This window comes from Nuphar pumila, chromosome 15, assembly GCF_984573655.1.
Source record: "Nuphar pumila chromosome 15, dmNupPumi1.hap1.1, whole genome shotgun sequence".
NCBI lineage: Eukaryota > Viridiplantae > Streptophyta > Magnoliopsida > Nymphaeales > Nymphaeaceae > Nuphar > Nuphar pumila.
The window spans coordinates 89,222,936-89,248,819 of record NC_143263.1 but is presented as its reverse complement, the minus strand read 5'-3'; the positions used below and the strand labels follow the sequence as shown (position 1 = coordinate 89,248,819).

General features: G+C 39.1%; 1 protein-coding gene across 1 annotated transcript in view; it reads left to right on the top strand.

Moving 5' to 3' along the window:
• Positions 1–24,960: 24,960 nt before the first annotated feature.
• LOC149815945 (F-box protein At4g02760-like) overlaps positions 24,961–25,884 on the top strand; it is a 38,276-nt gene continuing 37,352 nt past the window's right edge. Inside the window, exon 1 of the mRNA XM_089990666.1 lies at positions 24,961–25,304. Within this exon, the coding sequence (XP_089846792.1) occupies positions 25,032–25,304 (273 nt within the window). The 5' untranslated portion in view covers positions 24,961–25,031. The remainder of the gene's footprint in view (positions 25,305–25,884) is intronic.

Below are 25,884 nucleotides of genomic sequence, written 5' to 3'. Positions count from 1 at the left end.
CGCTTCACCTAAACCAAGATCTTCTAATCTTCTACCGCCTCTCCTTCTATCCAGCATATGCCTCAGGCCTTCCTTCACATTCCTAGACCTCCTTAGAGCCCCTATACCAAGTCCTACAAGTTATAGACCTCAAACCACCTCTGGCTTCCTAACTGATCCCAAACTGCATCACCCAAATTAGCCATTTAGCCTTGTACTGCCTTGTTTGCCACATCGAGGAACCTTCGACCCCTCCTCGACCATGTCAACAAGGGTACAAACCATAGGACACCCAACCCAAAGGTTCCAAGGAAAAAATACTGCAACTTCGATCCATTTGAGTTCGTTGAACTTCGATTAGGGTACATATCCACCGTAAGCCCCAGATTCTTGACCGGGCCTTCTCCTATTCTCAACGTTGGTTCATCCAAACCAAACCATAAAAACTTTTAGGGTACTATAGGGGTCTTGTTTCTAAGTTCTAAAATCGAAATAAAAATTGTCCTACAGACTGTAATGACCAAACAATCTATCTTCCAAAGGACGTTTCTCCATAATCGCTCATCAGATAAAGGTGATCTTTGTGGCATTAAACAACAAACATCTTGATCTGTATTGTCCTTTTTACTATTTCCCCAAATTTTTAGTGTAGGTGTCCATAAAATAACATAGAACAGTCGGGATAGGCGCATTTGCACTTGTTCATCTCCTATTTTAGGAATATTGTTAGGGTTGTATCTCAGTGCTTATTTATCATTTTTCGATGAATCAGGTAGCATGAAAAAAGTATTTTTGTCTAGTTTTTCTATTATTTTTTGTGTTATTCTGGAATAATTTATTTTTTTGGTCTAAAATCAGTGGCAAAGTCTGTCACAGATCTTGGATTTTAGAAAATTTGGTAAAAAACTTAGTTTTGGATTGAATATACATTTTTGGGTCCTAGAATCCCGTGATTCTATTACCTATATTTGCTTTATACTCTTGTGTGTTTTGTGTGTTTTGTGTGTTGTGTTTGGATCTAGATAGACCTTTTGGATAAATTTCTCTCTTTAGATCAATATTTGATCTATTTTAGAGTAGTTTACAAACAACAACAACAACAACTACGCCTTCATCCCAAAACAATTGGGGTCAGCGATATGAACCAAAAAAGAAATTCATTTTGGGTCTTCCACATGAATCCTTTTCCTCCAATCATTTCTATCCAACGCCATGTCCTCGGTGAGGTTCAAAGCATTCATATCCTTTCCTATCATCTCCATCCAAGTCTTCCTAGGCCTACCCCGATTTTTGAGTAGTTTCCCACATAAAATATTTTTTTTATTAAAAACTTAGCATTTTTGCATGTATATTTCTCTACTTTATAGCTAGAAACCCTAGGTAGACTTGGTGTTTGCTTATTTGTTTATAGTTTTAGGGAATATAATCTTGAAACCCTTGTTGGAGAAATTGTATGTCATTTAGACTTTCTTAAGAAAATTATCAACCTCTAATAAGTTAGAATCATCACTTTGTGTGAGACCTTGTTTGCTTCGTATTTGTTCTTCATTTCTTTCCACATTTTCTATTTTCTAGACCAGATTTTGGAGAAACTCGCCGGCCAACATTATTTTTGTTTCCTAGATGGTTATTCAGGATACAATCAGGTAGTCGTTCACCCCGAGGACCAGAAGAAGACTACATTCACCTGCCCATATGACACTTTTGCATTTAGGAGAATGACGTTTGGGCTCTGCAATGCCCGACAACATTTCAGCGGTACATGATGATGATCTTTTCCCACATGATTGATGATGTCCTTGAGATTTTCATAGATGAATTTCCGATCTATGACTCTTCATTTGATGATTGTCTCCAGAAATTATCGTGAGTGCTTAAACGTTGTATGGAGACAAATCTCGTGCTTAGCTGGGAGAAGAGCCATTTTATGGTACAATAGGGAATTGTTTTTGGACATATCGTGTCCGAGAAAGGGATCGAGGATGATAAGGCCAAAGTGGAGTCCATTGCAAAATTATCTCCACTGACCTCAGTACGACAAGTACGGTCATTCCTAGGGTATGCAGGTTTCTATCAGTGGTTCATCAAGGATTTCAGCTAAATCTTGAGGTCGTTATGTAACCTGTTGTTGAAAGACCAGCTGTTTGTTTTTTATGGTGCCTGTCTGAAGGCATTTTTATCTTTGAAGGAGGCCCTGACCACAACTCCCATCCTACATTCTCTTGATTGGTCAGTGTCATTTGAGATCATATGCGATGCTTCCAAATATGCGGTTGGAGTCATTCTTATCCAGAAGATCGAACAACGATCTCATGTCATTTATTATGCCAATAGGATCCTCTTCAATGCTCAGATGAATTATATGACCACAGAAAAAATTGTTAGTTGTAGTATTTATACTTGAGAAGTTTTGTTCATATTTGTTGAGCTCTAAAGTCATCATTTACTCCGTTCATGTTGCCTTATGGTATTTGATGAGTAAAAAGGATGCTAAACCGTGCCTCCGTTGGATTATTCTGCTACAAGAATTTGATCTCAAGATTCGAGATAAGAGTGGATGTGAGAACCTTATAGCAGATCATTTGTCCAGACTGACGGTAGAGACATCCACTAATCAAAGACAAATTGATGATTCTTTCTCGGATGAGAAACTTCTTCATGTTAGGCGTTTACCTTGGTTTACGGATATCATCAACTATCTGGTGACCAGACAGTTCCCTGCGCATTGAGCCAAGAATGAGCGCGATCATTTTCTGGTGCAAGTGAAACATTATTTCTTAGAGGATCCAGAGTTGTTCCGATTATGTCCAGATTAAGTGATCCGGAGGTGTGTTGTTGAGGAGGAGTATGATTCCATTCTAGCTTTCTGTCATTCTCTAGCTTGTGGAAGCCACTTTTTCAGTCAAAAGACCGCTATGAAGGTTCTCCAGTCTGGATTTTGGTGGTCGACACTTCATAGAGATGCTCATAATTTTTGTAGGAGATGCCTACGATGTCAACAGACATGGAGTATTTTCAAGCATGATATAATGCCCCTTTCGTCCATTCTTTTCATAGAGATTTTTGATGTCTGGGGCATTGCTTTTATGGGCCCATTTCCGCCATCGTTTGGTTTTGTATACATCTTAGTAGCAGTTGATTATGTCTCCAAGTGGGTTGAGGTCGTGGCCACCCAAACCAGTGATCATAAAGAGGTACTTCAATTCATCAGGCACAATATCTTCAGTAAGTTTGGTGTTCCGAGAGCGATGATTAGTGATGGCGGTACGCATTTCCGAAATGTGTAGATTGCTTCCTTACTTAGGAAGTATTCTGTGCATCACCGGATTGCCACACCATACCATCCGCAGACAGGTGAACAGGTTGAGGTCTCCAATAGGGAGATCAAACAGATTCTTGAAAAGACAGTTTGGCCAAACCGAAAGGACTAGTCCCAGTGCCTAGATGATGCATTATGGGCATATAGGACTGCTTTCAAGACCTCGATTGGCATGTCCCCTTACCAATTGTTTTTTTGGGAAGCCATGTCATCTCCTTGTTGAGTTGGAGCATAAAGCGTATTGGGCGATTAAGAAGTTCATTTTTTATATGGCCCAAGCTAGCGCGGAGCTTAAGTTACAAATGAGTGAGCTTGAGGAGTTGCGAAATGATGTGTACGAGAGCGTTAAAATCTATAAGGCTCGAACTAAACATTTTCATGATAACCACATAGTGTAAAAAATTGTTCGAGCCTAAGCAGAGGGTTTGGCTTTATAACTCACGACTTCATCTTTTTCCAGTGAAGCTAAAGTCTTAGTGGGATGGCACATTCATAGTCTAGAGAGTTTTTCCGCATGATGCTATTGAGATTTTGAACCCTTGAATGGGAAACATGTTCAAGGTCAATGGGAAATGGATGAAGCCCTATATTTCTGATGCCATGGTTAGTTAGGACATTGGGGTCATTGACCTCGTTGATGAGTGAGGCAGTACACAGTGTTTGTATGTTGTATTCTTAGGATTAGATTTGTTGTTCTTTCATAGTTTTCTTAGGATTTGTGACATATTTCATGAGCATGAGTGTCAGATCATGTATGCATTGCATTTTGTACATTTTTTATGAGTTATATTCATTGAGACAGGTGGAATCTCTGCAGAGTCAGTACAGGGCAACATCAGGTAAGATTCTACAGTATGGATCAGGTGACTTCTACTACTTTCCTCCAATATTTTATGTTTCTCATGTGCATTTATATAGTTTCATGCAAGCATGGGGGAGTGCCACTGAGGACAGTGTCATTCAAGTATGGGAGTGGGTGTAGTTTGCACACCCAATTTTTTTTGTCGACTTGCACATTGATGAAAACTCATAAAAAATGAGCTTTTAAGGAATGAGTTTGACCTTATATGAATGCTTTACATAATCTAATTTAATGTTTTTAGAGAATTTTTATGCCCCACAAAATTTTTTTTGACACTGATATAGAAAAACATAGTTATTTATATGGATTTCAAGGAAATGGTGATAGATGCATGTTGGAGTTTATTTTGAATCACAAGTATGAATATGCATAATTTATTTTTTAAAACTAAGCAAATAAATAACATTGAAAAGAAGAGTTCAAAAAGTAAAAAAGAGCATACGTTTAGTTGTTTGATCTCTTCACATTCCTTAGTAGCGGGGCTTAGACACAAGTTGAAGTGTTTGATTTCAGACACAAGTTGAAGTGTTTGATTCCAGTGTCAAAAAGGATAACGAAGGAAGTCACTTCTTTGTCTAAGTTAATATCCGTGGCCTATTTTATTCGAGCAAGTAGAGCCTGAGGGGTGTTTACACCTGGTGCCCTAAAACCATCTGGTTTGGGAGCCACCTGTCTGAAAGCCCGTTACATGGACTCTATAAAGAGCCTAATAGATGTTGACATTTCACATGACAAAAAGTAAGTTATACGTAAACTATGAAAATAGAAGGTCTAGGGACTCGAGCAATTAAGTTCGAGAGATACTTTGTATCTGATGCCCTAAGGTCATTTGGCCCAAGAGTTACTGACCCAAAGCTCGTTACATGGGTCATGAAAATTGAAAATTTGATATAGTGCTAAAAAAAAGTATGGAAAATTTGAAAATCTAAAAAAAAAAGAAAAAGAAAAGAAAGTGCATAAAAGAAAAAGTGCACTGCTTCGGAATAAGTATTGAGAAAACCTGTGCAGAAAACATATGAGTGAGGATAAGTAAATAATGACATGTATATATTTGATTTTCTGAGAACATAAATGATTATGATATTTAGAAAAGTAAAAGAAAAAGTTTTATTCTGTGGTGATCTGTAAAAAGCTCTAATTATGTTTTGAAAATGTAATGACATGAAATATTTGTAAAAATAAACTCCTTAACTGCCTAATGTTTTGCGACTTGAAATTTTTATGCATACATAACAGAGATGTTTGTGGGTAGCATTACTACCAACCCTCACGAGGCCTTACTCGTCCACTAGGGTAACTCAGGGGTTTGAAGGGCTTGTTGCATATGCTAAATACAATCGTAATTCCTACGAAAGTGAGTTAGGTTTCTGTTTTGGTTAGTTGTTGTTTTTGCTTTTTGTTTCAGTTTGCTCGAGGACTAGAAAATGATAAACATGGGGGGAATTTGATGATGCATAAATTTTTGCATTTTATTCATTCAACTTTATGCATGATCTATTGAAAAATCTTGTTAAAAACCCAGTCTTATCGGTATTTTTGAGAAACTGCATTTAAATTAAAAATAAAAGAAAAAACCATATTTTTTAAATACTTTTCTGCAATTTTCAATGTTTAATTTTGTTTAGGACTTTTTAATTAGTGTTCTAATTAGCTTAGAACTGTTTAAGTCATATTTTATTTGGTTTAGGAAAGGTATTTTTGTGAAACATGTTTTTTTAGAAGCACTGTTTTGAAATTTTTAAAAATAAATTGGAATTTTCTGAAAAAATTGTGTAAACATAATTTCTTTAGTATAAATAGTAATTTTTTAGCCAAAGCATATGTTTTTCCCTTTGTTACCTGCGCTCCCCTATCTCTCTATCTCCTCTCTACCTCCCCTTCTTCCTTTCTCCCCCTTGTTCGATCGATTGATTGCCTATCTCCTTCTTCTTGCTTCTTATGCTTTTCACTCCTTGTAAACTTCATTGTTGCCGGTTCTTCTCATCCCCTCTGTCAAAAAGAGAGCGGAGTCTGTTTGATTGTAGCGGGAAAGACCACCTTCTTCCTCTCTGGAAGCGAATCGTGCAGTTTGCGTCTTCTTCCCCATTTCTCTGTAGTTTCGTAGATTTATGTTTTTGCATATCATATATCATATCATTGCATGTAGTTTTGTTGATCATTGCATATTTGTCATATTTAGATTAGAGTAGTTTAGATTCAGCATCTAAAAATATTATATATATATATATAATAATTTATTTAGCCATTTTTCTTGATTTGTGCATAGGATAACATTATTTTATTCAAATCGATAGTTTGCACTTAGCATTTTATGATATTTTCTTGATTTTTAATTCAGTTTAGGTTAGATCTAGGTTAGAGTTAGTCCACATCATATTTTTAATATTCGGTATTTCTTAGATTACCTAAATAGTTTTTTTTTTTTACTATTAGCCGATTTAGTTTCTTGCATAGTTTTTCTAAATCTTTTTAGATGGCGTCAAGTAGATCTTATTTTCTTTGTTTGAATTTAATTCTAAGTTAGTCATTTACTGTTCAATACATACCATTAAGCTTTCATTAAATATTAGATTAGTTTTTTTTTAGTTAGTTGGGTTATTTACTAGATTATGAAAAATCGGTAAAATATAGAGTAGCGTTTTTTATTGTAATCAGCCACATAACATAGCGTTGATTTATGTCATCTTTTCTTAGTTAAACAATTATTTTATTTCGTTTTAGTAGTTTTTAAAATGTTGCTTAGATTAGAATTAAAATTATTTTGGTAGCTGAATTATGTTTTCTTTCAAGTAATGTGTTGTGTTTAATTAGTATAGCTAATATTCATGCTTAAGTTTTAGGTTAATTTCAGCTTTTATTTCGTTTAGTCAGTTATAGCTTTATTTAATTCACGTCAGTCTATGCCAATTGGTTTATGTTATTAGAATTTGATTACCATTTTTTTTAGAAATATATCTAGTCGATGTGTGTTCTTTCTCCGTTACCGTCTCAGCATGGGGTAGAATACTTTGTTAAACAAATTCTTTTGTAGCTTAGAATAGTTATTACTTGATTGTGGTTAGTTTATATCGGATTCAAATCACGTAATTACATTAGATTTAGTTCTTTTTCTTTTGGTGATTTGTTATGCATAGGAATAGATAGCCAGTTTTGCTTTCATTATTTCACTTGAGGATTAAATAGCTTAGGTTAGATACTATAGTATTTCCAAGTTTGTTAATTAGATTGGCTCAATCTGGAATGTCGTACAACAGGTTTTATTAGTCATCATTTGTCTATTAGTTAGTTATCAATCTTGCATTTAGTTTAATAACTCATCTTAATTGATTCTTGTTAGTCGATTAGTATTGTGTGTTAGTTAATTTTTTGGGAGTTAGTTCTTGTTAATTTTTGTTACTCATTAAGGTTAGATTAGTTAATTAGTTAATCAGTTATATTGGTTTGACTCCTTTCTTGATTTTTTGGCTAGCTTGATTTCTTAATTAATGTATAGTTAGTTTGTTGCATGAATTAGTTTCTTGATTGTTAGTTAGTTAGTTTTACTATTTTGTCATTTAGTATTTAGTTTGTTCATGTTAGTTCATAGTTGTTGCATGTTAAGTTAGTTTGTTCTTAATAGTCATATTCTTGTTTTTTTATGATTTTTTTTCAAACTAACCTTGATTTTTTGTCTAGTTTTTCGTTGTTTTGTTCTTGTTTTATGTTTTTTTTTTGCAGAAAAGTGTTTGATTTGTGCGGTGAGCCCTCGAAAGTACCCTCGAAGAGCCCTTTGAGGTCCCCAAAAGATCCCCTCAAATGGCCCTTCAGGCCCTCAAAGAGCCCCTCTGGGAGTCCTCAAAAATTAGAAACCAAATGAAAGGAAGGGACAAGAAGCTTAAGCATTGAAAACCTTTTCTTTTCTTTTTAGATTAGGGTTTATTTTATTTATTTTATTTAATTCAATTCAATTTGGGTTTGTAATAAGACACTTTATTTTTATTTGTTTAAGCCCTTTGTAGAGGGTCACAGTCTCATTTATTTAATTAATTGTTTTTTTTCGGCAACAAAGAGTAGTTTAGCTTTTTTGTGGAATACAAAGTATTTTTCTTGTTCCTTGAGATCAACCCGGACTCCACCACTCATGCGGGCCGGTTTTTATGATTTAATGCACGGTTTGCACAAATGTTTTATTGACAATATTGTTTTAAAATGCTTTATTTAAAAAGTTGCATCAGATACCACACCGCGTACTGATGCTCGATCGTGGACAACCTACTGAAGGTTGTTGCCCATCATCCTCAAGGCCTTGACCTACTAGCCCACAACATCTGCAAGGATGTTGAGGGTGCCCATAATGTTGTTGCACTGACCTTGACAATCCATCTATACTATCATAGAAGTACATGCAAGAGTTATGAAACTAAGTTCTCAAATTCACAATGTAACACATAATTGTTGCCATTGCTAAGAACAAGAGCATGCAAAGAAGAATTAAAATATATATTAGTCATATATATCAAAACATGCTTATGTAGAAATATAAGTTTTCAAAAAATAGCAGTGCTAGAAAACTATGTAAACAAAGAAGCCAAAATCTAGGAGTTCATCTACATGATTCCTGACAAAACAAATGCATCTAATTCTGCCTAATGGTGGTTTGTGTACTGTTTGCAGTATACCCTCGTGTTTCTCGTGCATCTCGAGATCGAAGAAGGATGATATCTAGGTATTGTCAGTGTGTATTTCAATGAATATGGAGGAGAGTCACATGAAGCTAGGTTGTAGACAAGGGATGTCGGTGTATAGATTGGCGAAGTTGGTGCTACTGCCCCAATATCTGCCAATGAATCTGGCTCTACAATCGTTAGTGGTTCTGGAACATGGCTGGCTAACACGAGAGAATACATCCTCTAGATCCTCAGCATTCACTTGCCTCATGTCATGGGCCACTTTTAACTGGCATTCCTGGATAGAATACCCCCTTTCGCCACAAAAGAGACACTCTCCTAGTTACCACAGGCATATTTGTCCCATGTGGACCTAGAGACATCTCCTATAAGCATGTACTTCGCCAAACCCCCCAGCGTTAGGCTTTTCTTGTATGAGTATGTGGAGGCTACGCTCTACTATTTGCACAATAATCTTCAGATGATTTGCACCTCTGGCTAGGTGCTGAAGTGCCCCTAGCATTTCACTGCATCTATACTCCCATGACATCTATTCACAAGCAACTTTTTTCTAAATTATGAATGTGTATACTAAACTATCATACAATAGATGATACAAAGTAAAGAACTTAAAGTTAAGGTTACTTACAAAGTGATGTCGATGTTGGATGAGCCATGAACCATTTTCTAACAATGCTCTAACACCCCAAAATTTTCAACTCGAAATAAGTATAAAATTTTAACCATTTTTTTTAAATATAATCTAGTTCGAATGAGAGGATCGATACATCATAGAAATAGTTTTGGTTTTTGAATTGGACAACCCTGGGCAAGTTATAGAACTAACAATTGTAAACTAGACTAGATTCAATTCCTATTTGGACTTAGATCCAAGTCTATGCACTAAAAGATTCCATTGAGAATCCAACTCTACATGAATTGAAATAAAATGCAATATCATTCCAATTTAAAACATGATATAACAATATTCATTTAAACAAAAATATGTTCATACATAAGAGTCAAAATCATCTTAGTCTAACTAAGATCCAAAAAGACAAAATATCATAAGATCAGCAAAGGATAGAAACATGGTTTGCTGGCCTCGCCTCTGCATTGCGCCACCATATTACAGATCATTCATCACCTATATTTTCCATGAAATGGGATCAGATTTATGAAAACCGATAAGTTTATATCACTAACATCACGATTGCACATGCTAGAACATTCACCACAAACATGATATCACAGTTCAACATTTAACATAATCATGATATAATTGAAGCAAAACAAAGAGCAAACATATATCTTAGCATTAATGCAATTAGCAAACATATATCTCAGCATCAATGCAAATAGCAAACACATATCTCAACATTAGAGAATAATTAACATTCACTTTGTCAATGCAAGTCTCATTTTTCTTAATTAACATCCCCGAATACATGGGTATCATCTTTGTAACTTCTTAGGTCATGACGAGTGTTTATTATGCTATATGACTTATTTTTCTGAAGTGCCCTAACTGACCAAATTTCCAAAAAGTGTGAACCATGGTCGAGAGAACCTCCACAGTGGTGTAAATGTTCAGTAAGGATGCATTCAAGACTAACATAATAGTAGGGGTATATCACTTAGAACACTTGGATATCTATGACCTCTCTAACTCTAAGTGGTTGGAGACCAAAGAGACATCATTGCTCCCATAAAGCGTTCAATAAAAAATGCAGATGAATCTACATGTATTGATGTCACTCGATGATGTACTTCCTACCTTCTCCAAGGTAGATCATCAGTGTGAATGGGTTACATGGTCTTTCTTAATTAAATGCTTTATCATTTCATGTAACTCCTTTCACGAGGCAAATAAGGATGCAGAAGCCCAAATACCCATCTAGGGCAACAAGCACATCATGATGCAATAATATGTACCCAAACTCATTTTCTGTTGCTCTAGCGCTTTTATCCCATATGAGCACTCCGCCAGTCAAGGCGGGTGTGGATGTTATGCATGTATTATTTGAGTCCCCATCATGTGGACCCCACTTCCTTCCAACACTCCATACTAATTTCAAGAAGCCCCTCCTCCCTCACATGCGCATGGCATTGAGGAGGTGTCCTTCCTTGGATCCCCATTGGGAATGGGGACCAATGGGTTGGACCAATCCAAACTTCAACAATCCAAAAAATAATAATTTATTATATCTTTATTTATCATTTATTTTTTGCCTATTTATAATTTTTTTTAATCTCTTAACACTACGCCAACTAACATTGGATCCTCAATTGGATCCAATCCAAACCTAATAAGTCTAAATAGTTCTATTTATTCATCACTTCACATTAATTTTCTACTAACCATAGTTCAATTAAATTACATAGTTAATTATGATTTAATAGGGTAATTAGCCACCAAATTAATTTATTCAACCAATAAATTAATAATTTAATTTAGTTGCTAATTAATCAAATCTCTTCCTTTATTTGCTAGTTAGCCACAAATTGTAAATTGTACCAAAGTTAACTTAGGAACATTGTAACTTAACACAAATCAATTAAACAAGAAAATAAAAATTTTTGCATTGATCACAAAAAATTCTTTAACCATGAACAAACAAATAGAAGTTATTGACCAAGAAGGATAGTTGCAGCAGTCATTGCACCATAGGCGGTCACAAGTTATGATACTCTCTCAGGTCTTTGTTAGCAAGGATAACAAAAATAAATACCAATAAGTTCCAAAATGGACTAGCGTCCTAGTTGCAAGGTGGGATAGGCTGTGCATGAAAAACAAAAAAAGTTAGAAGGAAGTTATGTACTTGGATTAGTCCACAGGGAAAATCTTCAAGCCAACCAAACAAGTAGTATTCAATAGGAGTCAAGGACACTACCCTCTCACTATCCCCTCAGATTGGGTCTCAAGCAAACGGGTCGACCACCTCACTCGATAGAGACAGATATATGAGCTAGAGGACCTACAAAAGGGAGTGCCTATCCTCCCCATTAAATGGGATCTCGTACACAATAAGTACCAAAAATCAAAATTCAGACTACTACTAGGGCATATCCTCCAAAGAAGGGGCAATACAACATCAAAGGTCATTTGTCCAAGATCACACTGTCTATAATCATACTAGAATGAATCAGGGTGTTAAAAGAGCATAAAAAACATTGGTAGACATCCTAAACAAATTCAAAGCTCCCACAGTTATAGAACCAGAGAGTTTGGTGGCACTAGTGTGTCAAATCATGACCCAAATGCCCATCACCTTCTCAGAAGCGGACTCACCAAAGCTTGTGTTTCCTCATACCAAGGCAATATACATCACTATCCAGATCAAGGGATTTTTATTCCAAATTGTTTGGTGGATGATGGTGATCTGAATATCTATTCCTACATAATCATGTGAAAGCTCAATATTACCCATTCAAAATTTGGAGATCATTGCATTCAAATCATTGGTTACAACGAGAATATCACAATAACTCTGGGGACGATAATACTATATATGGAGATCGGCCTGATATCCCATCAGACCTTATTTTATGTGGTAGACATACTTGTCTCTTATAACCTTCGCTTGGGATGACCATGGATCCATGACCTAAAGACAATCCCCTCCATCTATCATTAGTGTATACAAATCCCTTGGAATTATAAAATCATCATCATCTTCGTTGATGACCCACATATTAGAGTTGCACAACCCATGATTCTTCGGCCAGATAAGTCAATAGACATCCCCTCCATCTAGGAAAAACGAGAGACTTCATTATTTGTCATAGTCTAGTATAGGAAAAACATTTAAGGTAGCCATTGTTGAATGTTCAAAATTGCTCAAGTTCCTTAAATTGGCCGAAAGAATTGACGATTCAGAGTTCAAGAAATGTGAAGAATATCCTGAGTTTGCAAAATTCATTAAAGGATGGCCAATGTTGTTAAGAATGAGATACACGCCCTTCAAAGGATTAGGAAAAGAGGATGAAGGAATCCAAACTTCTATTCAGCCCTCCAAAACTAAATCTAGAGAAGGCCTAGGGTATGATAAGAAGGGAAAGAGGAAGGTGACAACCCAGAAAAAGTTGAAACCTCCTCCCAAGTTCATTCAAGGAGAAATCTTAAATCCCAAGATCACTCATCCCTGAAAAGCCATCCAAAGAATTGAGCTTGGAGGGCCTGACATCTTTATTCTAAGATGTCAGTCTGCACAACAACATGATAGCCACCCTCATCCAGAAAAGCCAAGAGAAAGAATATGTTCTGGCTTTATTGGCACCAAATGCAAATATTGCATAGAACATCCCAGAGATGCTAAGTGAATCCGATACTGAGATGGATCTGGAGGATCAATATGATGGACCATATTATTCTATTCTCCCCACTCAGGTAGAATTTTTTTTAGTAATGTACTTGGACATCAAGATTGGATTAGACAGTATAACCTAGAATGTGAGGTAAAAGTCAGATCCCATAATTGGACCAATCAAGTTTGAGAGAATTTTCTCTCTGATTCTCCAGAGACAATATGAGAGGAATACTTCTAGCAGTGCATCAACCAGCTGACCGAAGAGTCGGATACACCAATATCTCCCCCAATAAATAAAGAAAGTTTGACTCGAGCTCAGAAGATTTGCAAATGTGTTGGGTTACCTTTACTGGACCAACCATCTCAAACGTCAAGCCTTGGTGGAGGCTGATTATGATCAATGGGAAAAAGAAATCTGAGGCTGATTCAATGAAAGCTTTAGAGCCTTAGAATGGGAATCACACATGGATTGTGCACTCAAAAATTTGGAACTAGCAAGGAATGATGAAAATAACTTGACCTATTTAAAGTAGCGAACCACAAAGCTTGGATTGTTCAAATTTGAACCACCTATCTCAATAAACCTCAAAAGACCAGATGAAGCCAGACTGAGTGTTAGATCAGAAGTTAGAACCTTAGCAACTTACCTCGGCTACACTCATTAAGAAGACCCTCAGTAGGAAAGGACGGTCAATCAAGACTATGATGAAGAGGGAAAACTAGTAAAGCGCATGCTGGGCCCAAGGTCAAATGAAAGAAGATTGGAGGCAATTGTAAAATCAAGCTCTCAATGGACTTCACCACGAGCAAGCGTGGTGTGGGTCACCTGAACTTTTTTGGCAGGACCTATACAGTCAAAAGAGGTGGGTTGAATTTTGCCAACTCGAAGCTCACTTGGATAGCAATCCTAATCTCTTCTCAGAGAATCCCTATCCTTGGCGTACCGGAGTCCCAAAAAAGGTTAAAAACCGAAAAGAAAATGAATATGGACTCCCAAAAATCAAATTTGAGCCAAATCCTCCTTCCAATAAAGCTAGTATCTAGGTCATCTAAAAATACTAGTCCAATGTAGGGATGGCAGTGGACCTGGGTGGGACCCGACCCACTTCTCGCCCCACTTGGGCTGGGGATGGAGGACATGAAATGAAGAATAGATCGGGGATGGAGGTTAAAATCAAAACCCGTGAAGGGATGGACTTACTCTTGCCACCTCCCCGGCCATCTCCGTTAAAAAATTATTGTTATACCCTTATGCATAATATAAAATCCTATATTTATATGTATTCCTAACCCTAACATAAAACCCTTTCTTGAATCTCAAAACTCATCTTCCTCTCCGTCCTTTAACTAGCTGCGCGAACTCCCATTTCTGTCACCTCCTTCCTCTAATGGTGGAAGGCGAAAGGTGACATCAGCGGAAGCAGTGGGAAAATAGCCCCCCCCATTTGGATTAGGGATGGAGGACATGAAATAGGGAATTGACTGAGGATGAAGGTTAAAATCAAAACTCGTGCGAGGATGGGGGGCCAAATTTTTTAGATAGGGTGGAGGTGGAGACCTTGTCCCCCACCCCCGCCTTGGTCCACTACGAACCCTAGTCCTACGGATTGACATGCTACCTAGATACAAGTACTAAGATGATGAGGACCAAGCTGAAGAAGAAGATCTGAATCTAGGAGTCCAAGTACTTGATGTAGACTCATTTCCTGTAGATCTAGATCCAACTCCAAACTTTAAGCTCCAATTACTTGTAGTGGGACCGACCCCTGGGGCACCACCTCATCAGCTCTGCATTTAAGGTCAAGTGGGACCCACTTATGGGATGCCTCATATTTTTGGAGGTCAAGATGCAGTGGGACCCACACCTTGGGCACCCTAACCCAATTTTGTAGTCTAGGAAACTCGTGTAGTGCTCTTGAAGGCTCTCCTTAAAAATAGTTAAGAGGGTGTCCAAGGGCTAGACCTATTATTTGTGTGAAGACTTTATTTTAGGATTGATCCAACTAGGCTTACCCAAAGTTAGCCTAAGCTCTCAAAGTGTTATCTAGAATTAAGTTTTTATAATTTACTATAGCTTATAACTTGTCCAGGCTTTAAGAGCCCTACCTAGGCGTATATATATGGCCTCATTTTGTAGTATAAAGGCATGAAAGAACTTGAATTTGTTCTCTCTCTCAAAATCATCTCTCACTTTCTCTCTCTAGTTCGCGTTCCTCTCTCTAACTTGAGTCTCTCTTGACTTGTCTCACTCTCTCTCTCTCTATTGTGAGTCCCTACCCCCTAGATTCGTCTCTCTCTTTAAGGGCAAGTTTCTTCTCTCTTTGAGCAGGTTGATCCCTATTGGATTTGTTTTTCCAAGTGGACTTAGGTGGTAGCTTAGGCCTGCTCGAACTAGTACAGTCAACTCTAACACATTGGTGATCACAACATTCTCAAGCCCAAACCGTGAAATGCTAGCCTTCCCCAACCAAACCAAGACTGTAGCAGACCCCAACCTACTCAACCCAACCTTAGTAAGTCATTCCATGCCTTGCTTTAACCCCAAATCGAGTTTATAAGCCTCGAATCCAATCTGCTCAAAATCGAAAATTTGTCAAACTCTATTTTTTGTCAAAATTAAAAAAAATCAATTGACCCAATCTGTAAGAAGTCTAAGTCTGAAATTTATACTCAACCCATCTTAGGATATCTAGTTTCAGCCCCCCAAAATTTCAAAATTTATAGATCTCTATGAGTTGTCTATTTTACAATTCTGGTCTACCAGAACCAAAACCCACTCTGCCCACAGAAAACCTAAAAAACCTACCACTTGTCTTAATCATATCTCCCAGAATATTAACACACTGACCTTAAAAATTTAACCCAAGCTAGTCCCATGTGTATAAATTTTTTTTTTAAATTTAGGATTTTTCTGTAACATCGTTTAGGCGTAGTAAATTTTTTGCCAAAACTTGTTAAAAAAACAAAACCCTGTCTACTCAAATTTGACTTTGACCTAACCCTTGACCAAACCAAACCCACCTAAGCCCATAAAACCTAATCTCCATACCCAACCAAACATCAACCGGTATCAAAGCAAACTTTCTATGCCTCCAAGAAAGCCTCAATACCAAGATCCTAAAATGAACCCCAAAACCCTCTCCAAGTTCGTTGAAGACATAAACACCGAAATCAGAGGTATTGAAAACCAAATAGTCACATTTGATACTAGCCTAGTCAACATCATCTAGATGTTGTAGCAGCTCAAAACCACCATCCAAGTTGTCATCCAGCACCTACAATTCAATATCAAAGGCAGAAGCGCAGGCGGAGGTGGCGATGATCATGAAGAACAAGATCATGAATGTGAGGAGGAAGATGCACGTAAAATCAATACTTCAACAACACTTGGAGGACTATAAAATTGGGAACAAAAACCAATAAATCCGGCACTTCTCTTCTTTGCTCTCTTAAAATTCCTTTTCCTATTTTTTTGAGAAAAGATCCCCATGACTGATTGTACAAAGCAAAACAACACTATGTAAATCAAGCAATACCTCATGAACCTTGGAGAGAGGACGTTGACATGGCTTTGATAGATTGCACATTTGCCTTGGATTGAGGTTATATTCTAATGCTATTTTTATATTTTTTTTCCTGCTTGGTTTCCAAATATTTCACATCACTTGATTTTTTTATGATTAAGCTGGGGGATTGAGCCCCCCTCCTTTCAAGTAGATAAGCGTTACTGGTGACTATACAACCGGGCAGTTATACAACCACCCCGTACCAGTGGGGTTCAAACTTGCAACGTTGGTGACTTGCACAAACTGCTACTTAATTCTTTAAGTGTAGGTTGAGAAGTGTTTTACCTATCAAATTGTTTCCCTTTAAACTTCATGTGCAGCATCCATTCTTTTATTCAATCTATCTAAATATGCATAACCTTTTTATTCTCAATGTTTTGGAAAAAAAATCCATCTTATGAATAGGTATAAACTCAACGTGATAGAAACTGGCAAACTGCCTTCTTGCATACTATCTGTGGTTTAGCATCTTCTTCAAGCAATGGCCTTCAAAATCTATATTGTCAGTGTGACCCGTCATTTTCTAGTCTCATTTGGAGGTTGATAAACCAACATCAGTCCAACTTATCTATGGGTGCAACCAAATCAGTCATTGAAGCTGGTAGAGAAAAGGTGGGAAACTTCCATTTTACATGCAAAAAGTAAAAAGGCAAATTTGATATAGATTTTAAGCATGAGTGTTATTTCTTATCGTGATTCAAATCCAAACAAGTTTGATGTGACAAGTCTTATCTCTTTCTCTCTCTCTTTTTTTTTGCGAAAAAAGCCGAGGTTAGTCAGACCCCGTTATACAACTATACCATTGGGATTCGAACTTGCAACATCCCAACACAAGGTGACATGCAATAACTGCTCCTGCTAGACAAGGGGAGCTTATTTCTTTTTTTTACGCCGAAGCGAAGAAAACACCGGGTGGGGCTCATATCTTCCTCTTTTGATCTATTAGATATTTCATAAACAGATATTGGAAACTAATTTTAAAGCCACATCTGAAAAATGTAGCTGACCCATACTAGAAATCCAACCGAACTAGGGATTTTTCACTTTGAAACCATCCTAAGATCTGGATTAGTTAACATTCAAAAGTTCTACCATCACCAACAAGGTGGTATCCCATGTGGTAAGCGGGGTCCTATGCCAAGATGAAGGCCTAGGTTTGAATCCCTCTGCCACATGGGGCTTAAGAGATATCTGGTAGGGGTCTGCCTAACCCCAGCTAGCCTTTAAAAAGAAAAAAGAAAAAAGAAAAAAAAAACGTTCAAAAGTTTTACAATTAATTTTTTTATTAATTTAAGAGATTTACCTGACTTCGCTTGTAACCCTAGGCCAAAGCTTAGCCCCAACTAAGCGTGCTTCGGTATCAGGATCCAGACCAAGTAATGTTATATCAAAATAATATAAGAAACATAATCAATATTCCAGAAAATATCATGATTTTATCGTAATACTTTCAAAAAGTTAATATAATCTTCAAAACGGGACACTCTCAAAATATCACTTATTTTGAAGGTATTATGTTGTATCACGATGTTACCATGACGAAATCAGTAATTAGTTTTTCTTTTTTATATTTTAGTGCTTTTATATTTCTTATATATTTTTTAGTTTTTTATACATGGATGTGTTTTCAATGTTTCGCCTCTAAACATGAGACTTTTCCATTTTATCACGGGATTTTCTTTGCCAGGATTTTCTCACTTTAATCATGAGTCCCGTGACATTTCCGTGAAAATCCAGACTCCCCATCGTTAAGAATAAGGTCCAAAACCCCATAAATCCAAAATCTGAACCTTCTGACAGCTCCTCATAGGCTTAGGGGTGTAATTCGATTGGATCTGATCAGACCCGATTCCTAGAAGTAAGGCCTAAGCGCGACGACTCAATCTAATTTGACTTTGGGTACTATTGAAAATTATAGTACCATATGGGTTAACTGGTGAAAGGATGTATCGACTCGGCATTTCAATAGATTCATTTTGATTTGGAATAATTTCGGGTCTGGGTATGATCGATTTGGACTTCATCTCGTGTCTTGATATGATTGGCATTTTAGACTTAATTATACATGATTAAAAAATATGTAAAAGATATTCATTAGATTATATTCTAACAAACAAGAAGTTTACTAACTATTATAAATTGAGAAGACTATATGCTAACAAGAAATTTATTAACTATTATAAATAGTGTCAAAATCTTGTTATAAAAAGAATATTTTCATGCCAATCGATCATATCAAGTTGAAATAAAAAGGCATTAATGGTATATTATATTTAAAACATATCAAATTCAATGAGTTATTGCATAATATTCTTTAGAATTGAGTTTCACTTCAACTAGAAAATATCCAGGGTAGAAGAGAAATAGAAGGTATATGCAAAAAATGAAATAAAGTTTTTATTACTAAAAGGTAATGCATATTAATTCTAAGCTTATCAATATCTTTAAATATTTAATTGATTATATAAGATAATATTTATCAATTATTTCAAATTATTTTCTTATTCTCCTCTTTGTCATCTTCTTTGGCTTCTTTTTTATTATAGTTGGGTTTGGGTATAGAATCTGTCTCTGTTCAGGTCGGTTCATGAATAAAATAGGTTTGGGTACATCAGGTCCAATTTTACAATATGGGGAACCATTTGTGTCACGGGCCTATTTTCTTCAATGGGCCAGCGCGGCGCAACAGTCCCTCCGTACCGCCGCAAGCCTACTTGTCAGCTCGCTTGCCGGTCGCGGAAGCTTGTAATCAGAGTACAAGAGAGCAAGAGAAAATTGAGGGAGAGAAATTGCAATCACAATAAACAATCACAATGAGGGTGAACAAAAGAAAGCTTAACGCAATTACTTCATTCACAATTTTGCCCGCAGACTATTACAGTTCAAGTATACGGGCTGCCCCTTCGGGGTATTGATTCACCTGAACCGGGCAACTTACATCAGACTCAACAAAAGCAAAACAGACTCTAAATGCAACTGTACAAAGTAAGTCGCAAGGGAACATGCCCCTCCCTTCAAATCATGCACCGTCCTCGATGCTTTCTATTTTGTGGTAAGCTCTGACTTCAGTCGGGTAGCGGCTGTTCATTCAGAATACAGGCTCCCACATTGGTTCTGTTGTTTCCTCCCACTACACCAAGTATTTATTCGCCTCCCCCAAGTACTTGACCTTGTGGCGAAGGATCTAACTTAGGTGTTTTTCACCCCGTTGTGCTGTCGGGGCCCTCTGCATGATGGGAGCACACTGTGGCACACTGTGTTCCGGGTCTCCATCATCCGGATGAAACTGCTTGAGGTTTCACACGTGAAACACCGGGTGCACCTTGAAGTCTGGGGACAACTCCAGCTTGTATGCCAGCTTGCTCACCTTCTTTGTGATGGTGAAGGGTCCTTCATACTTTATGAGCAGTCTGCGGTATCACCCACAGAAGATGCCTGTATGACCAAGATATAACTTCACCAACACTTGGTCCCCAACTTGGAACCCCGCGGGCCGACGATGCTTATCTGCCCACTTCTTCATTCTCTTTGTCGTCTTGTGTAAGAATGCCTTCGCCAACTCATTCTACTCATGCCAGTCGCGAACAAACTGATAGGTGAAGGATGACCTTCTCTTTTCTTGTGCGACAAGAGTGTGCGGGGTCAGTGGTTGCTGCCCCGTGGCTATCTCAAACGAGTTATGGCCTGAAGACTCGCTCTTCTGCAGATTGTAACAAAACTGTAATACATCAAGAAGCTTCACCCAATTTTTTCTGATTGGCACTAACAAAGTGCCTAAGGTACTGCTCAAGTATCCCGTTGATGCGCTCTGTCTGCCCATCTGCCTGCGGATGGAAGCTTGTTGAAAACAACAAATCAGAGCCAAGTAACCGAAATACTTCACACCAAAACTTGCCTGTGAAGCGAACATCGCGATCACTCACAATGCTCTTTAGTATGCCTCAGTGCTTCACCACGTGCTTTACGAACAACTCTGTAGTCTTCTCTGCAGGGCACACCTTGGAAGCTGGGATGAAGGTGACACACTTTGAGAAACAATCCACTACAACCAAAATAGAACTAAGGCCCTCTACCTTTGGCAGACTAACAATAAAGTCCATGGAGATGCTATCCTAAGGACGTTCTGGAATTGATAGAGGATCAAGGAGACCGACAACCTTTTGGTTTGTTCCCTTATCTTGCTGGCAGATGAGGCATATCCGCATATACCCCTCAACGTCGTCTTTCATATGCGACCAATAGTAGTCGCGCTCAAGGAGTGCTAAGATCCGCTCCTGACCAGAATGGTCGGCCCATAGTGTATCATGGCACTCCTTAAGTAATTCTCGGCAAAGGCTTCCTCCTTTTGTTACGAGGAGGCCATCCTGTAGCCAAAATCGTCGAGTCTTCCCTGTCTGCACTAGAGAAACAAGGTGTTGTGCAGTCAGATCCTGCTGCATACCTTCACGGATGCGGATCAACAATGCGCCCTCCAAGTGCACTTCAGAAGGCTCTGCGCACGCAGCTGCCAGTTTAGCCCTACGGCTCAGAGCATCCGCCACACCATTGGTCTTTCCAACCTTGTACTCCAAGGCAAAGTCGAACTAAGCCAAAAGCATCTGTCATTGAGCTTGTTTAGGCGTCAACTTCTTATGTGTCTGAAAATAGCTTGTGGCCACATTATCTGTCTTGACGACAAACTCAGCACCCAAGAGGTAGTGCCGACAGGTCCTGAGGCAATACACAATGTCGACCATCTCATGTTCATGCACTGTATAACGCTTCTCTGCATCTTTCAGCTTGCGACTCTCATATGCGATCGGATGACCATCTTGCATAATAACTCTGCCAATGGCAAAGTCGGAGGCATTCGTATGGACTTCAAAGAGTCTCGAATGATCAGGCAGTCACAACACTGACTCCCTTATTAAGGCTTTCTTCAAGCCATCGAAGGCATCTTGGCACGCTCCTATCCCGAGCCATACATGATTCTTCTTTAACAAATTTGTGAGGGGCGCAACAATGAGGGAATAGCCTTCAATGAAACGCCGATAACAGTTTGCCAAACCGAGGAATGATCACAATTTTGGCACTTTGCTTGGCGGAACCCATTCCTGGATGACCCTTATCTTCTGCCCATCCATACGCAGCATACCACGCCCCACAACATGGCTAAGGAAGCTGATCTCCTCCTACCCGAAGAGACATTTCTCTCGTTTAACACAAATGTCATTCTCCTTCAGCATCTGAAACACTGTTTGCAAGTGCCGAACATGTTCCTCCATGTTGCTGCTGTAGATCACGATATCATCCAAGTAGACTACCACGAACTTGTCTAAGTAAGGGTAGAAGATCTAGTTCATTAAAGTTGTGAATGTGGCTGGAGCATTTGTCAACCCGAATGGCATTACTAGAAATTCGTAAGCACCATAGCGGGTGACGCAAGTTGTCTTCGGCTCATCACCTTCATCAATCCTCACCTGCCAGTAACCTGATCACAAATCTAGCTTGAAAAAGATACGGGCACCGCCTAGTTGATCGAACAAGTCTGCTATCAGTGGCAATGGGTACTTTTTCTTCACCATGACCTTGTTCAAAGTAGCGTAATCCACACATAACCGTTTGGATCCATCATGTTTCATCTGAAAAAGGACCGAGGCACTAAATGGGGCTTTTGATGGACGAACAATGCCTGCGTCCAACATTTCGTTTAGCTGCTTGTGTAGCTCCTTCAGCTCAGCTGGCCCCATACGATATATAACCATTGCAGGAGGCTTCGCTCCTGGGGTCAACTCAATCTTGTGGTCGATCTCACGTCTTGGTGGAAGATGCTTCAGCAATTCCGGGGGCATCACCCCCCAAAATTCTTCCAATAGTGGGGCTAGGATCGGCGACACTGCTACTTTTACCTCCCCTTCTTCTGCGTGCACTGCAACTAAGAATGTCTACTCCCCATGTTTGACACCTTTATTCAGTTGTATTGTCGATAACATCGAAGACTTGCCTTTCTGTGTAAGACACTGCACTATGGAGGACAAGTCTGACCTCATGATCGTCAACGTGTTAAACTTTGACAGCAGCATAATATTCTGGCTTCGCAGAAACTCAAACCCAAAATCACCTTAAAATCGTCCAGGGGCACCATAGAGAAGTTTGCTTTGCCGACCCAACTCCCCACTTGAGTAGCCACATCTCTTGATTCGCCAAGGATGGACTTGGCCTCAAGGTTTACCGTCTTTATGGTCCTCTGCTTTGGCCCAGGCTTCAAGCCCAACCGTTCTGCCTCTTCCTGCGAGACAAAGTTGTGTGTGGGCCCAGAGTCTATCATTGCTGAAGTAGACTTTTCATTCATAATGACTTTCAAGTACATAAGTTTCTTACTGACCTGCATGTTCTTAGTCACACAACTTCTAACTGCGTTAATCGATCTCATGGCCCCATCCTTGGTTGCATCGCTTCAGTGTCATTGCATTCAGTATCGCTGCATTCTTTCTGTGCAGCATTGACTTGCTCGTCGTCCTTTACAAGGCGCTTTGGGCACTGCCTGACGATATGTCTATCGCCACAGAACCAATATGTTACAACCGCACCCTTGTTGTTGTTGTTGTTATGCTTTGTGAAGTTCTATTTCTTTTCGGATTGATGGTGTGTCGACGCCTCACCTTTATTATTGCGCTGCTCATCCTTCTTGCCTCCGTGGTCAAGCTTCTTCCCAACTTTGGTTGATGGGGTGAAAGGCTTGCGTTAAGTGACAACTAAGTGCTCGTCCGCCACATATGCATCTTCCAAAATACGGGGGTTGCTCCTTTCCACTTCAGACTGTGCCCATGGCTAAAGTCCCACAATGAACCAGTTGGGCATATCGTCTTTTGGCATGTTAGGTATCTCCGGCATAAGCTTTTGGAACGTTCTAACATAGTCTTGCAATGAACCAGAGTGTTTGAGCTCACGAACCATCCAGTACGCCTGCCTCTACGCATTTCTTGGCATGAAATAGTTGCGCAACTCCATTTTGAAGTCATCAAAAGTGTTTATCACACATTGACCCCTCTCCATGTCGCTGTGTTTTCGCCTCTACCAAGCGATAGCATCTCCATCAAGTAAGGTTGTTGCAGTCTTAATCCTCATATCTTCAAGGGTCACATTCTGGATATCCAAGTAGTCTTCTACTTAGAACAAAAAGTTTTCAATGGCCTTGCTGTCACGAGAACCATTGAATTTCGCAAGTCTTGGCACATTAATCCTTGATGGCCTCTCACCGTTTCTGCCATTTAGGGTCACCGTCCGCTGTAATGTATGATTCTTCAATAGAAGCTCCCCTACTTCAATCTGCAAGTCGGCCACTGTAGTCGTCAACGAAGTGACGGGCCCTATTAGTAAGTTTATCTGCTCTTGCAGGCTTTCCATCACATCATTCAATCCACTGAATGATTCACATGCGCGTGAAATCGCTTTCTTATGTGAAGTCACATCTTCCACTAGCTTGTTAACAATTGCAACCAACTCTTCTTGGCCCCGAGGTGAACCCATCTCCTCAGCTTTGACAACTGTCTTGCCTTTGGTGTTGTGCAAGTTTTGATAAGACGTCACGATGTCTTGCTCACAAATCGCAGCTTGTTGGCGTGTCTGTCGACACCGACTCTGGAGTCAATTTCTCAGTACGAAAACAGACTTTGGTACCACTTGTCACGGGATTATTTCCTTCAATGGGCCAGCGCGGCGCAACGATCTTTCCTCACCGCCGCAAATCTACTTGTCAGCTCGCTTGTCGATCTTGAAAGCTTGTAATTAGAGTGCAAGATAGCAAGAGAGAATTGAAGGAGAAAAATTGCAATCACAAGAAGCAATCACAACAAGGGTGAACAAAAGAAAACTCAACGCATTTACTTCATTCACAATTTTTCTCGTAGGCTATTACAGTTCAAGTATACGGGCTGCTTCTTCGGGATATTGATTCACCTGAACTGGGCAGCTTACATCAGACTTAACAAAAGCAAAACAGACTCTAAGCGCAACTATACAATGTATGACTAATGTATCAAAAAAGGTCAAATCCAAACATATTCGAGTCTTCATTTTCACTGCGGGTTTATATTTTAGACTCGACCTGAACCCATGGGTCCATTAAAATCCGGTCGGGTTAGGTATAATCGGAGACGTCGGGTCGAGTCAGAGTATACCCAACTCAGTCACGTTACTTCCAAGGTAGGCTGTACGGTAAAGCGCATCGTGCATCTTTGGAGGCGTTTTCGTTCGTACGATGCAGAAGAAGGCTAAAAACTACAAAGAAATCCGGTGCATGAGGAGGCGGCATTCTCTCTCTCTCTGGTCTGCGGGCGGAGCGTGGCAGCCGTCGGCTATCGGCCGGCCATGGAGGCGGCTGAGCATAGGGTTTACTCGCGGTTCGGGGAGGCAGACGGACTTTTGGAGGCGCTGCTGGGGCTGTCGGAGCCCGGCGTCGTTGAGCTCTCGCTCGAGCGCCTCATCGACCGGGCAGCGGGCCACTCGGAGCGGAGCGAGGTGATAGAGAGAGCGCTGTCCCTCGGGATGAGGATTCAGGAGGCCGCGAGACGGTCGGCGAGGAAGCAGGCGTCCGTACACAACTCGGTCGCCTGGACTCTCCCTCACGATCTCACCGTGAGAGTGAGTTCCTCCATTTTTCCAAAATTCTATGTTTCTTTTTCTATTTTTTCTCGTTTCCTAGGTGGAATTTCCCGTAGTTCATCTTGAATTGTGGACGATTTTAATGTTAGAATTCTGATCATTAAGAATTTCTTTGTTATTGGTTCGAAATTCGGTGGTCATCCTCTCGTGTTGAATTTTTGATGGATTCTGCGATTAATTTGTAAAATTACGGTCATCTTATTCTCATTTTGGGCTAATCCATGGGGTTTGTCTTTGAATTTTTATGTTAATAGATGTCTTTTATCCTTGGATAAGCGTTGAGAACAAATTTTATGGTAAACAGAGGTATCTTATCCTTAGGATAATCGTTTCTATTTTTGTAATATATATGGTCTCTTTTCTAAATTTTCACACTGCAATCAGTTATATTCGAAACCCATGGGTGGCATCCCTTGCCGCAAGATCGGAGCTGGGTGTACTCCCTGGTGGACATGGAGGACCTCAAGGGTTTCACCAACCGGAGGTCAGCCAATGTGCTGTCCGTGATGTGGGGTTTTCCCCTTGGATTATCCAAAAGAAACTCTTTGTGATCGTAGTT